Source organism: Seriola aureovittata, chromosome 10, assembly GCF_021018895.1.
Source record: "Seriola aureovittata isolate HTS-2021-v1 ecotype China chromosome 10, ASM2101889v1, whole genome shotgun sequence".
In the NCBI taxonomy this organism is placed as follows: domain Eukaryota; kingdom Metazoa; phylum Chordata; class Actinopteri; order Carangiformes; family Carangidae; genus Seriola; species Seriola aureovittata.
In genome coordinates this window covers 5575459-5590979 of record NC_079373.1, presented here as the reverse complement: position 1 = coordinate 5590979, position 15521 = coordinate 5575459, and the positions used below count along the sequence as shown (strand labels likewise).

At 39.6% G+C, this 15521-nt stretch overlaps 1 protein-coding gene across 1 annotated transcript; it reads right to left on the bottom strand.

Annotated features, from left to right (window-relative positions):
* Positions 1–383: 383 nt before the first annotated feature.
* snx1a (sorting nexin 1a) lies at positions 384–15513 on the bottom strand. The gene is made up of 16 exons (XM_056386449.1): positions 15373–15513; positions 15098–15233; positions 11666–12602; positions 9043–9167; positions 8648–8738; positions 8325–8368; positions 7464–7605; positions 7296–7374; positions 7129–7204; positions 6490–6603; positions 5659–5752; positions 4995–5200; positions 4239–4382; positions 3798–3878; positions 3624–3695; positions 384–2985 (listed from the first exon to the last, which is right to left on the bottom strand). The coding sequence occupies exons 2-16, from the start codon at positions 15224–15226 to the stop codon at positions 2935–2937; spliced, it is 2385 nt and encodes a 794-aa protein (XP_056242424.1). The 5' UTR covers positions 15227–15233; positions 15373–15513; the 3' UTR covers positions 384–2934.
* Between the last annotated feature and the right edge of the window lie 8 nt (positions 15514–15521).

Genomic DNA, 15521 nt, shown 5'->3' with positions numbered 1-15521 from the left:
TCAATCAGTTGAACAAACTATACACATGCATGTCATTATAAAATGTAGGCTGTTTTTGCCAGGAGCTGGTTTGGTCTCACAAACTCACTCATTCACATTAAGCCAGCTGCAGATTCAGATTTTCATAGTGAAGCTTAACATCATCAGTTTAGTTATACACCTGCAAATCTGAGTCACACATGAAATGCATTTGCTTCTCAAAAACAAAGCACTATGTAAATCTGGTGGTTGTTACAACACAGAACAGAAACATTTACTGTAGATTTTTCACTCGCATTCATAAGCCTGTTTTAGCTTTTAGCCCCAAACACTCAAAGCTCCAGCATTATTTTGAAAAAACCTCATGTGAGAGAAGTGGAGAAATAAAACACTGAAGCCTGGAGTTCTTAATTAAATCTCCAAGTGTAAACAGTGCAACTTTTATTGATTTGTTTTAAAAGAAATTTCTGACAGTGCAGGTTGCCGACATTGCTCTGCACGTGGACACAGGATGACACGGTATGATGACACTCTAACAGCCCATTTGAATTAAACGCTGTCTAATGTAACAACAGTTGAAAACTCAGAAACGAAAACAAACCCCAACAGTGCAAAGAAATGTCTGCAAGCTTAGTGATGCCTTAACGACAACAAACGAAGTGTAGCATCACTGCTGCACGGCTTCAGTTCAGCTGTGTGCAAATGTGAAATTAAAGCTGTAATCAGAAGATGGCAGCCCCGCCACATAACGCTGTGACACGGGTCACTGCGGACTGAGGCGTCAGGGAAGCATTAGGTTCACTATGACATCAGTACGTTTAGTATTTCATGTTAATCTTATGTTTACAGGTCAACATCATCGGCCCATGTCTGGGGCTTTCAGACTGGATGTTAAAAGGACTATTCCAGTGTGTTTTCATGCTGTTGCCCATTTCAATAGAAATCACAGACAGTACTGTTTAGTGCTGAAATGATGAACAATTTTGATAATTAACTGATCACTGAAGTCATTCAAAAAAAAAAAAAAAAAAAAAAAAAAATCAAGCAAAAAAACCAAACGTTCACTAGTGCCATTTTTTCAAATGTGCATATTGGTGTCTGTTTCTTTTATATCCCTGTACATTAAAAGGTACTCTGTGGATTTTTTTGTAAGCAAGATATGTTTGCATATAGTTTATCAACACCACATAAAATATTTGCAGAGTCAGTTTCTAAAGAAAGGTAAACTGTTAAGTTTCTGTTTGGCCAGCTAACGGTCGTCTTCTTCCATGCCTTTGTTGGCACATTGCTGAGTTTCTTGGCAGCTTTTGATCAGGGGAAGAGTGTGAAACCATCAGAGGGACTCACCCGTGTGTTACTAACAAAAATACAGACCCACGCTTAAAAACTCCACAGTGCCGTTAGTTTTTAAAAACTCCACAGGGTACCTTTGCATATCTTTGGGTTTTGGACTGATGCTGATAAAACAATTTCAAGATGTCACCTTGGGCTCTGGGACACTGTATTTTCATGATCTTATGTTTATAGAATAAACAATTGAAAATATCAACAGATTAATTCATAATGGAAATATTCTTAGTTGCAGCCTTTTTATTCTAGGACATGATTGCCAACCATCGAAGCAGCATCCTACCTACCAGGCATTAGTTTCCATTCATTTGACTACAGTACACTGCTGTACTTGGTGAGACCGACCATACAGTGAGAGCATATCTGCATTTAATGTGTTGTTCTCAAAGTTAGTCACCATTGCTTGCTAATGCCTTAAAGAGTTCCCACTGACACTTGCTGTACAGCATTACCACACAACAATGATGTAGCTTTGACAAAAACAGACTCAGACGTCACGTTCACTATGAGGATTAACTGTTTCAAGTCTCTGCAGGTTGATCTGCAGAGACTGAATCCAAAGGCTGACGAGAAAGTAGCAAAAACAGATGACCAAACTTACAGCATTAGAGGCAAGAATTTAGAGGAAGAAAAAGATGTAATGTGTAGTAAATGGACATTGCTCTTTAACCTCAGCATTGACACTCATTATATCATTATGGCTGTTGTGGGAGTAACTGTTATGTAACGAGCCTCTGCACTGCCCACAACTGGGCACAACTTTATCTTAAACCAGAGTTAACTTGGTGTCTGGAGACAAAACACCGTTCAGACTTAAAAAGGCACAGACATGTGTAGTTGTAAGAGTAAAGTTTGCACAATGATTCAAATCAAATCTAAAACATTTAAACCCAAAAGCTTCACCTACAGTATGATGCAACCCTTGACCACAACTGTAGAGTTAGCTCATCTAATGCCTCTCTTTACCCCGCACCCAGGCCCCTCAGCAATAGTATTTTAAATCTCAAGGAAAAGAAGAAGAAAAGAAAACATGGCTGGTACTTCAGTACTTTATCCACCTGGTGGAAGTGCTCATAATTCTTTTTTTTATTTTTTTTTTATTTTAACTGTTATTTTATCCCTTTAAGTCTTTTAAAAGAAAAAGAAAGAGTGAAACTCTTGGCCACTTTCTTCATCTGGGTCCCCAGAAATATCTGATGAGAGAGCAGCCGTGCTGTAAACAATTAACCACTGCTGATGTGAAGGAGCTCCTGATCACACGAGGGAGAAAATCCTGAGAACAACGGACTCGGTTCATTTCCCTTCTCTTGTGGAAATCAATGGAATCATTCATCTACACTTTTCTCTCTTTTCGTGTGTCCATATCTTTGTATATGCAAACTCTTTTCATCTAATAAGAAAATATTTGTGAAAGATTAAATGAAAATATACAATTATTAATACAATAGAATACAGAGCTATTATGTTAAAGGTGATTAAAAAAAACTGGTTTGATTGTATCTCCCTTTACAATGCACTCATTTTCCTTGGTTTAAAGGCAAAAGAGGTAAAGTGTATAAGAAAAAGGCAGCCTGTTGTGTCATCCAAAAGGCTGGTACTTGAGGATTAGGCGATTGCTTTTGCTTCTGGTAAGAAAGCCTCCCAATACTTTATCAGCTGGAAAAAAAAAAAAGAGTCAACGGCGTCAGTTTCATTCATAAGTGGTTAATAATTGGGATTTAACAACATGTTTTTTATAGTTCTGAATCACTCTGTCAATAAACAGAGAATTAATCAAATTATTATCAAGTGTTAACAACTACATGATCCATTTTCTCAAACATGAGTATTTACTGCTTTTCCTTGTTTTACATCATTGAAAATTGAACATTCATGGGTTTTAGACTGCTGCTTGGCCAAAACAAGCAGTTTGAAGACATTTCTTTAGGAGTCATTTTGGTGTACTATTTCATTTTTTTCCTAAAAATATTCCACTTAAAAATCATCCTTCTATGGTCTCAGGAATTTTGGGGGCACTACGCCTCTGTACTTTTTCCACTCATTTCCATGTGTCACTTTTCATTTAGAATTCAAACTTCTGAAGTCTTTATGGACAGAAGATAATCAGCTAAAATGATAAAATGCAAAACACCTATAACCAATTTAATTTAAAATCCTGTAAATAGAAATAAAATATGTTTTTGTGACACAACAGAGTCAAAACAAACTGCCACAGCTGGGGGAAAAACAAAACTATTTATAAATGTAGACTGACTGTTTTGACCCGATGAATGATTGACTGGAGAAACACTCACCTGTTGCTGAGATTGGAGCAGACACTCCAAGTACTTGATTATCTGTCTTTTGAAATTTTTGGCCTTTTCTTTCTGTAAGAAAACATTTTGAAAAAGTGTTTGTCAGTAATGAAAAACTTTTTAAGCTGTCGTCCAGTGTCATCCAGGGAACAGAAAAAGATTAAACATCGGTACCTCAAAGCGAACGACTTCCTTGCGCACGGTGGCTGAAACTCTTTCAAAGTCTCTCTCATACTGTGTCACTTTGGCCTCCCACTGTTTACAAGAAGAGAAAAAAATGAAACATTTTTTTCAGTAAGGATCCTAAATATCTAGTAAACTGATGTATTTTTGTATAAAAGAAAACAAATGGACATCAAGTGAATGTGCTTTATTGTGTCTAAAGTTTTTGGAAAAAATAAATAATTAATCACATTTAACTGTCATTGTTTCATTGTACCACCTGTTTCTGATAATAGCTGTGATTACAGGGACAAGTGAGGCCCCTTTGAAGTGGCCTTTTCAGTACTCAAACATTGTCCCCAGTCTTGAAAAGACCACATCAAACTCCAGCACTTCCAGGCATCCCAACCTCATCTGAGTGATTTTCTCTGTTGATTTTGGCCTGTGTTGTACCTCAGCGATCTCCTCTTTAGCCAGCTGCAGTTTGTCCGGCTTGTTGGCCCACAGCAGTTTGGCCTCAGTCTCCCTCTTCTTCTGCAACATGGCCTGAGCATCCTGCCAACGTTGCCACGCCTTCATCCGGTGATCAAACGACCCCTGCAGGTCGCAAACACAGAGTGGATCATTTCGTGTTTACATTTGGCTATTTACTTCAGCCCCTTAGCCAACTCCAACAACTTTCAAAATAAAAGTCAAGCCTATATTTGCTATCAATAGAAATCTTGCTTGTTATGTGGAATATGATCCAAGTTTATTTTATTCATTTAGCTTTCAAATACATTTTGAGAGTGAAAGTGATGAGTGAAAAGGCTGCATAGATAACATGGCCAACATTAAAGTACTATGACACTCTCATGCTGCATCCCTTTGTACAGTATTTAAAGTGAATCTATCCATTGCCCCATGCTTGTCTGATTCTGTTCTTCACTTAAATTCATAATTTTTGAGGCACACAACTACTTGCACTAAATTAAAATGACTTGACCTCACTGCTTAATATAGAAAGCAGACAGATGGTAAGGCTTGGAGTGCAGCACAAAAATGAAACTTGACTATTCCAAAACTCTACATATCTCATCTGGTCTTTTCATTTCACTTTCATTAATCTTTGAACACTGAAAGCACTCGAGTTACTTGTGTTTTTTTTAATTAAACTATGCAGAATAAGCTTTGATTTGAAATAAGATTCTTATAAAATTTTCTCAGTACCCTCACGGCTCCAAGCAGGCGGATGAAATCTGCAATGAGTTCGGCGAAGCTGAAAGTGTCATTGGCAGCCTGCTCCTGGTGTAACTGCTCCATCTTATCCTCCACCTCTGCCAGCTGGGACAGAGCTCGGGACAGAGCGGTGTTGTCCTCTGCACTGCCCAGCATGGCTGCACTCTTGGCAAAGCTCGCCGTGTTCAACGACAGCTCTAGAGGGGTGGCAGAAAAAACATGCAAAATCAATTACAGATGTTGAAAAATAACACTGAATATGACTATGACTTCTATTATAATTCCTATAATATACTTTTTAAGTACAGTAAATTCTACTTGGGATTTTAGGAGATTTTAAGGGAAACAGGCCACAAGGATTAAATTCGTGTAGGATTTGAAAATTCCCCCATAAGTGATAATATCAGATAATTTCACAGCGACAAACTAAATTTCCCATTAAAATTTTTCTCAATTTTCTGCAAACAAAACGTAGGCCATCAAAATAATTCTAAGGTATAATAATCACAAACTTTTCACATAGTGGCTTTTAAAAAAGCATCTGGCTTCTGACGACAGGGTTTGTTGCAGTGGTCTGCTCTTAATCTGATCAATAGATAATCAGGACTGGATGCTTGGTGACGGGAGTATCTGTTACCAGTTGGAGACAGCTAACCTTTCCTATGGACGACCAGGGATTCGACCAGAGCGTGGAGCTTCCTGAACTGCTGGTCTGCAGACTCCACCTCCTGCAGCTTCTCCTCAAACCACTGCAGCAAAACATACTGTTAGTACAACTTCCGAAGTCACGGCCCCCACATGTTTAAAATCACACTCTTATTCCAACGTAAACATTTCTAAACTGGACTCTAATATCTTTCTCAGTATGACACTATTTTGTATGAACGTGAAGAGTTGGAGTGTATTCTGTTGGAAAACATGTTTACTCCAGTAGTGAATATAGTGTGTGCTCAAAAGCTCAGAGCGAGAGGAAATCAGTCACAGCTCAGTGACAACTTTATAAACCAACTTTTAAAAAACAGTTTGCTGGTTTGGTATGACTCACCTTCAATATTTAGAGAACTTTGTGCTGCCTACCAAAATATATAGTTTGGCAAATGTTAGCTTTCAATATAGCGAAGAAGTGGGCATGGATAAGCTAACAAATCACTCCGTTTGCCGGTCAATGCCTTCATTTAAACAGATCATAAAATACTGCACCATGAAAAAACACACATAACACATAAGTTCAGAAAGATAATGAAAAACAAGTTCAGCAACAGCTCTGTTGATGATGTCACACTACTCTTTAAAAGTAATTGTTAAAATATGTTGATGCACTGCTGTTAAGTGTTTCAGCCTGAATGTGCCATCAGCCTTTAATGGTAAGATGGAAATCCTCTGCTTCCTTCTTAAACATCCAGATTCCTCATTACAAAAATGATTTGCTACATGAGCGTTTCTCTGGAACAGGAACCGTTGTGAGCAGCAGTGTGTGTTTACTCACCACATCTGACTCATTCATCTTGATGGTCATTTTACTGACAGCATCTGTTGCTTTGTTAATCATTTTCAGGAAGCCAGCGCCGCTCAGAGCCTGGGTGCTCACTGCTCTGGGCAACTGAAGACACAGACACAGACACAGACACAGACAGACACAGACACAGACACAGACACACAGACACACACACACACACAGACACACAGACACACAGACACACACACACACACACACACACACACAGACACACACAGACACACACAGACACAGACACAGACACAGACACACACACACACAGACACACACACACACACACACACACACACACACACACACACACACACACACACACACACACACACACACACACACACACACACACACACACAGACAAGACTGAATTAATAATATATTCTAAAACTTCAGATGTCTAAAAGGATCAAGAATAAGTAAATGACCGAGGAATAAAACATCCCTCCTACAAGTGTTTACCAAAGAAAAGATATTTTCATTATGTCCTCTAGTTGTGTGCCAGGAAGTTTCACGGTTTAAGGGGCACAGTATTTCAATGTGACTCAGGCAAAAAACTAAATGTTTATCTTCTAAAAAGGCACAGAGCTCTGACGCTCCTCAATTTCAGCTTACTTCTTCTCTCTCCAGGAACTCTCTGACATCTGGATCTTGGAGAAGCGATGGGTGATTTACCACCCTCTGGAGATACCTGAGGAATGGGAAGATGGTGAAAAGAAAACTAATTTTCCTTCTTGTATGGAAAACATGATAAAACCTTTAGAGGATTCATTTTCTCCTACCTCTCCAAGGCACCTCTTCTTCTCTCAACAAAGTCTGCAGATGAGGAATCTTCCTTTCCTACCTTCACCTTTGTCATACCTATGCAAGACAGCATCCTTGTTTATAGCTGGAGGAAAACAAATTTACTCTTACAGTTTGAGAGAAAATGAGAGGAAGAAAATGTTTACCCAGGATGCTTTTTTCTGGCGGTGGAGGTACGATGAATCCATTTGGTCCATGTTTTTCAGAAAGCTTCTCATAGAGGCCGAGGAAGTCGCTGAAGCGTCGCCTCACTGTGTATGTCTTGTTGCGGAACATGGGCAGTGTGGTCTGAAAGAGACAGTTTCCCTCACTTTTGGCCTTTTATGTATTATTGTGTTTCATGCCCAACAGGCTTAAATTCATTGAATTACTACTCTAAACCTCTGACGTAGTCTATCGCTGTGACTCAATTCACATACTTACACTTGCTATTTTGAGTGTGTAAATTTGTTTACATTGACGAGTACGGTAACATGCAGTGCCCTATAAGTACCCGAATACTGCACTGAAAACGGCACTTCTTGCCCTCAACAGTCACCATTTTGGCTACATAGGTGAAGGGCGGGAACTGCCAACATATTTTCAAACTTGTTAAAACGGCGGCAGAGAAAGGAGGACACATGGTCGGTGCCAATTTCCATGTCACATGACACAGGGGCACATGCAGGAAAGTAAAAACATATTTTGGAGGGCGACAGTCGTGGTGACACGTTGTGATTCTGGTGAGTTCACAGCAGCAGTGTTTGATTTGAGATAATACTACCCTGTCAGAATTGACGCACTACGCCATTAAGTGTACTGTGTACATGTGAGTGTACTGACTGAAGTATCCGATTTCAGACACAGTATAAGTTCATGTATGGGCGTTTCTCTTACAATACACTGACCAGCATTTCCTCTCTTTTCATACTTACAACACATCTGATGAGTAACAGCACTAACTTCCCTTGGATTTAAGATGGACAACTGCACATCAAGTGAAATAGTGTAACATTGAGAGTTTTTACCTGAGTGGATACTTTGTAGGCCATATAAGCGTTCATCCCGTCCCCTGAAAATAAAAGGACACAAATTGATATAAATACCTACAGAATATAATTAAAGAAAAGCTTCATGTGGGTTTCATTTATGTTACTTTATCACTGGTCTCAAGCTCTTGGCTCCTTTGTCTTTTCTTTTTCACAATTTTTGAAATAATAAAATCAAGGACTCAAGCACCTCTGTTTGCTTGATGTTTATGCTGCACAAACCGATGTGTACCTTTATTGCAATGAAATATATAAACGTTTTATTGTTTCATTAAAAACAGAACAAAAATAATAAGCCTCACCTATTTTTTCAGGGTCTTTGACGGAGACAAAGATGTCAAATTTGTCTTCCTGCTCCTCCTCCTCCTCCTCCTCCTCCTCCTCTTCTTCCAACTGAAACAAATATTAAACAAAGGTGAAATTAGTTGCAATAACAGCAGAATTTTGATTTTTGTAAAAATTGGATTCTCGATGGAGGTTGGACTTGTTTGTTCTAGTGGGATGTTAAACAGGTCAAAAAGTGTCTTAACTTAACTCCCTTATATTTTCAATTTCTCAAAATTTTGATTTTTCAGCGGAAGCTTAAAATGAATAAAATGGAGGGCAGAAATGGAAACTCCCTGAACTCCAACAGCTTCCAATCATTACTTTGGTAGTCACACTGGGCATTTCACTCTGGGATTAGATATCCACGTACCTCCTCAAGGGCAGCAGATTGTGGCTTAGCCAGGCTGGCAGCAACAGACAGGGAGGGGGTGGATGCAGTCACCTCCTTCTTTCTCTCGTTGCGCGGACTGTCAAGAGAAAGCTCCACTGTGGCTTCTGTTAGAGAGGAAAAGAAAGTAAAGGAAACAGATGTTGAATGCAAATGTGTAGAGAGGCGTCCTTTGTTTATTTGACATTCCAGACAGCATGTATTTACATTTACATGCCGTCAATGTGGCAGAAAATGTCTTATACATTTGTCAAAACTGCCGACTTCGCCCATTCTGAATGTGAACAGTTGTTTTTACTTTAATATTAGACAAAGAAACAAAATATCTACAGTGTGCAGGATTTCACTTCCTGACCTTGAGGTGTGTATTAGATTATACAGTGATTTGCTGGTATCTGAGAGGACAGCAAACTAAGCATGTGATAATTTTTTCACCTTGACCTGCGTGCCCACATGGACTCTGAATACTTAGTTTGTCTTGTTTTGTTTCTTCTGGGTTAATACAGCCCAGTTTAATGTGGCACAGTGATTGTTAACAGTTACAAATGCCACTTTTCTTGAACAGAGTTTCAGGGACAAGGCATTAAGCAAATATTGTTTTTGCCGTGAGGGGAAACAAATGTAATTTGAGTCCAGCACAATGAATGTGACGATGCTATCTTCTCTGTTGTTTAGGAAATTTAAGGAGAATCGTATTGGACTACGGGTTAGGGACGTGTACCACGAAATATAGAGCAGGACAGGACAGTCCATCCGTAAACCTCTGTTCCATATCATGCCCTGTCTGTCTCACCTCATTTCCTGTCAGCACTCTGCTATCCACTACAGTGCCTGTTGAAAGGATTCACCTCCTCTGTGTTTTTCCTGTTTTGTCGCATTACAACCTGGATATAAAAGGGATTTTACAGCTGCAAATCTCTCAGGTATATCACTATTAGCTTAGCATATCTAGCCACTGGTATTTCTTCCTATTCTTCAGGGCAAAACAGCTCCTTCACATCATCAGATGAGGTGTGTTGGTGTACCTTAAAACTACTTGTGTGTAGCTTTAGCAGTGTGTTTAGGGTCATTGTCCTGCTGGAAGGTGTCCTCCTTGCCTGGTCTGTGAGTTTGGGTGGGCGGGCTACTTTTGTAATGTTTGTAGTGGTGCCATATTCTTTCCATTTTGTTATAATGTATTTAATGGTGCTTCTTGGAATGTTCAAAGTTTGGGATATTGTTTTATAACCAACCCTTATCTATACAACTCCGTGTCTGACCTGTTTGGAGAGCTCCCTGGTCTTTGTGTTGATGCTTAGCGGTGTTGGAGACTCAGGGGCCTTTCAGAACAAGTGTATTTCTACTGATTTCATGTTACAGACATGTGACACTTTAATTCCACGTGCATGAGCCTTAACCAACTAATTAGGTGACTTCTGAAGTTAAATGCTTGGACCAGATCTTTCAGGCTTTTTGATGTTGTTGTTTTTTTTTTTTGTTTGTTTGTTTTTTTTTTTTTACAATTTTGATTATTTGGTTAGGTCCATCACATAAAATCCAAATAAAAATAAATTTCAAGTCCATGTTGTAATGCAACAAAACAGGAAAAACACCAAGGGGAGGGAATACTTTTCACAAGGCACTATATGTAATAAAAGCAAACATACGCCAATAAAAGCATTGGGAAAAAAAGAAAAGAACCAAAAGAATTATTTGTAGACATAAGAACATAATGTGAACCAACTAACAAATTCCCTTATTAAGGCAAAAAAAGTAGTAGAATCAGCACACTGTTTCTTTCCTCTACTATTTTTTTGCCATTATATTTCCTGTTTGATCATGCACAGTTGAAGAGTTTTTTGAATGTGCATACCTCGCTTTCTGAACGAATCGCAAACTGAAAGCAGATTGACCAGCACAGATAACTGCTGCGCACATGTGGCTTTGAATGTAGCCATGTATGGATTACTGAACAGGCCCCTGGGCAGAGGCCTGAAGGGTCACGGGACCCTGAACTGGAGTATCTTGAGGTGTTAATATTCCTTGTTAGAAAATCAAGAGACACAGAATAACTACAAAGGTGCAAAAGAAAAAACTGATAGATGTACGAAGACCACAGATAGACACAGAACACCCACAATGGGACACAATCAACTATAGAAAGACACAAAACAACAACAAACGGACACAAACAACTGTAAAGAGAGGCAAAACATCAATGATGTGATGCAAATTATCCACAAAGAGATACAAAATAGCCAGAGACAAAAAAAAAATGACAACAAGATGCACCATGACCACAGAGCAACACAAAATGGCCAGAGACTGAAATTGTCTGCAAAGAAACAAAAAAATGACCAAAGAGACACAAATTAGATGCAAAATGACAATAAAATAGATTCAAAAACAACTACAAAGAGACACAAAACAACTAAAAACAATGTGGCTGGGGGACTTTTACATGTCTGTGCCCAGGGACCCACTGACTCTTAATCTGTAACTAATCTGCTACTCTTAATGTAACTGGTCTCACATGATCTATGTGAACACTCCCTTTGTCACTAATCCTTCTCTTATGACACTAAATCCTGATAATGGAACCAAGGAATAAAAATAGTTGACCCACCAGCAAAGATATCAGTCTCCTCTTCAGAGTGCACTCCATTGGTCTTGGAGTTAACAGAGCTGGTGTTGCTGATGCTGGGCGCTGTGGCGACGGCTTCTTCACTGAAGATATCAGCAGGTTCTGCAGGAGTAGTCTCTTGCAGAGGCCCAGCTATGTTGATACCATCGCCAGCAGCAGCTTTGCTTGTGACAGATTTGTCCTTCTGCTCTTTATTGATGCTTTTCTTTGAGGTGGCACCCAGTGGCTCACCGAACAGATCCTCGTCAGGTTCACCGAAGAGGCTTTTCTGTGGCTGCTTGGCAGATTTAGTCTGCCGTGGTTCTGAAAACAAGTCGGTTCCCTCGTCCTGGAACAGGTCGATTGTTGCCCTGCTGGGTTTTTTGGCATCAGCAGCAGGTGGAGCATCACTGAGGAGGTCAAGCAGAGGGTCAACAATTTTTTCAGGGCCAGATGGCTGTTGTGTGACAGTGGTGGATGCATCATCACCGCTGAAATCGATAATTGGAGCACTGGAAGTTTCTTTTGCTTTCTGTTTCCCATCGCCAGGTGGATCTGTAACACTGTATGCCACTTCACTTTTACTCGTTGCCTCTTCAGCAGTCACATCCTCTACCACCACTTCCTCTCGCGGTGCCTCGGTTTCACTTCCCAATATGTCAACAAACTCATCTGAAGGTTCATCTAAAGAGATTTCAGTTGTGTCTTTCGCTGCAGCTTCGACTGTGTCAGCAGCAGCTTCGGTTACGTTGTTTGTTAGGTCGACAAAATCATCCGAGTGTTCACTGACAACTTCACTCGCTTGTTTGTTTTCTGTGTGGCTGCTAATGGGCTCAATTAAGGGATCGTCCATGATGTCAGTGAGGGGTGTCAATAAATCATCACTGGGTTGCGTGGCAGGTGGCAGTGTGGTGTCCATTTCGGTCAGTGAAGGCTCGGTCTGGAGATATGGGAAAAAGGGGGAAAAGGTTTAGAGTACTTGAATAGGGCTGCAACTAATGATGGTCTGTCAATTATTTGGAAAACTTCAAATGTGAGAAACGTGGCATGTCAACTGATAAATGAATAAAATGATTGATTGATAATCAAAATACCTTGGTCATTGACCAAAGGATTACTCAACCAGAATTTTATTTTAAATGATTAAATCATTACTCACCACCCAAAGCCCAACAAAAAGGGTTGTACTCTCAGAATATCAGAAGGATTTGATCTTGCAAAGTTTCCTCATACCATAAGGGCCAACTATATTAAATTGTCCATAAACATTTCCTAAACTGTCCCAGCAGCATAATCCAGGTCTCTGGTATACAGTTGCTTTGTCTTTACTTCCCAAACACATGTATTTTTACTATAATACTACTAAAAACACAACTTCCACAAACTCATTATCTGATGTCAATCAGCCACGTTATGATTAAAAGAAGGTTTAATGCCTTTCTGACAGGTATTGGGAGTTTTGAATGGATTTTAGGGGAATAAAACAGGCTTTACCAAACAAGAAGTGTGAGCTACAGTAGATACCGTAAGAGGTGAGTGTGGCTGCCTGTTTGATGTCACTCCAGATTTATGAGTGGATTGCCTGGTGTCAGCTTCTTTTTTTTTTTTTTTTTACTCATTTATATGGTAATGTTCAACTTGATTCTGAGCCAAGCCTCCACATGAAACTTTTAGACGCTCCAAAGAACAAGAACACAATATTTTTCAGTCATCCCAGGCTACTGGGTGTGCAACAGATAACAAAAATATTCATTTAAAATCAAAAAGTAAGTACAGTTAAGTAAGTAAGCATTTTAACATGAATAGCTTTATCGGACAAATGCTCAAATAAGTCTCACGCACTCTAATGCAACAGTCCTGCAAAAACATCCTACTTTCCTACAGGTTGTCATGTTTAACAAATGATTTTGTCATAGGTTTTGGGTGTATTTGCCAGTAATGATGTTGACTAATACTAAGTAAACAGTTTGTTAACACAATGCATCTGTAGGAGATGAAAAGGTTTAATGAAATGATCAACTGAATCCACTAACAACCACTGCCTGGTGCATTTCCAAACATTACTTCAGCTACAGGCTCTGTTAAATGTAACATCCACAACTGCTGACTGTGGTTTTCCATGCAGCAGTGAGTCCAGCTCTCAAAAAAATCAAAGACAGCAACTTTCCAATCTGTCCTCTGAACTTTGACTGTGGGAAAACATCCGGGTTCTAACCATGTGACCACAGCTGACTCACATGACAGGAGGCTGCCTGAGCCAGCTTTTAAATCCTCATTCAAAAAGAGACTGAATTTGACTCCACTGATAAATATGAAACAGTATCACTACCTACTACAGTAAAACCACAAGGACCTTATTTCCTGCAGAGTGCAAAGATTAGACCGCTTTACCTGCTGTATGCATGGCCTGTAAGTTTGCACATACTAAGGATTTCAGATTTTGGTTTTAGAAATGTCAATGATATTCTGCACAGACAACATCTGAATATAATTAATCAAACAGGAACAATATTAACAGGAACAAAAAAAAAAAAAAACACCCACCACAACATCCTTAAGTCCAAGGTGACATCCTCAAATATCCTATTTTGTTTATAGTATATAGTAATGTAAAGCCAAGAGGAACAATGAATTGAACCAGCAAAGCTCTATTAGTCCATCCATTATGCCCATCACAACTTTGCAAAGCTGAGCGTGATGTCTTCAAATGTAATGTTTTGTTCTAGCAAAAGTCAAAATACCCCAAAATTTACAACAATTAGTTTAGTTTGCAATGATGTATGATCTTTGGCCCAGTTTCACTATTTTTGCTTGGAAAACACTAGGACTGGAACCAACAATTATCCTCATTAGATTATTTTTTTCGACCAATTGCTTTGCTAGCAAAAAGCCAGAAAACAGTTCAGTTTACAGTCATGTATAGCAAAGAAAAGCATCAAATCCTCACATTTGAGAGATTCAGAGATTTTTGGGTATGACTAAAACGATTATTTATCATAATTACCAATTTGTGTTCCGTCATTGTAGCTGGATTATCAAAATAAATGCCAAATAATTTTCTGTTGATCAACTAATACAGAAGTCGTTGCAGCTCTAGCGTCCCTAATCCAATCAAATCACAGTCATACAGTACTTCACAGAAAAAATCCAGAAACATTAAAACCTCCATATTGCTTTGACAATTCACGCTGCACTATATACTTCAAGTGTAGCATTATCCGACATGACAGTTGTGTATGTCAACATTATTTATTTAGTATTTCCTATGCGGTAAAAATAGCGAACTGCTGGTAAAAACCTCCCACAACTAAACCCAAACTTGCTGAAAGTGCCTCATTAGCTTTCTCCGCTGACGTTAGCTAACTGCCTTGGCAGTTGTCAAGTTAGCCCAAACGCAGGCTAGTTAGCCACTGTGAAATCAACATTAAGACATACTGCGCTCATGAAGAGGTCTTCCCCGTCGTCTTCATCACTGTCTCGGCCTGCGACTTCTTCGGAGTCCAGCACATCTTGGTCCTCAGAGTCGGGGAACGGAGGAGGACTGCGCTCCGAGCTGGTCGCCATCTTCAATCTTTTTTAAAAACACACGGGAAGGTAACGTCAACCGCTCGCCGCGCGCACACACACACACAGACACACACACAGACAGACGGGCAGACCGAAACTCTGAGGCCGAAGCACTGCTGCTACACACTCAAGTAGTAGTTCACCTCAAGATAGGTCAACTAAGCACGAGAACAGGCTGCAAACCGGAGGCTCAGGACGTGCAGACTCGCCGCTGTCTTCTTACTTCCTGATCCTCCTCCTTCTTCTTGTCAGGTTAGCTACAGTCGGCGTTAGCTAGCCGGGCAGTCATGGG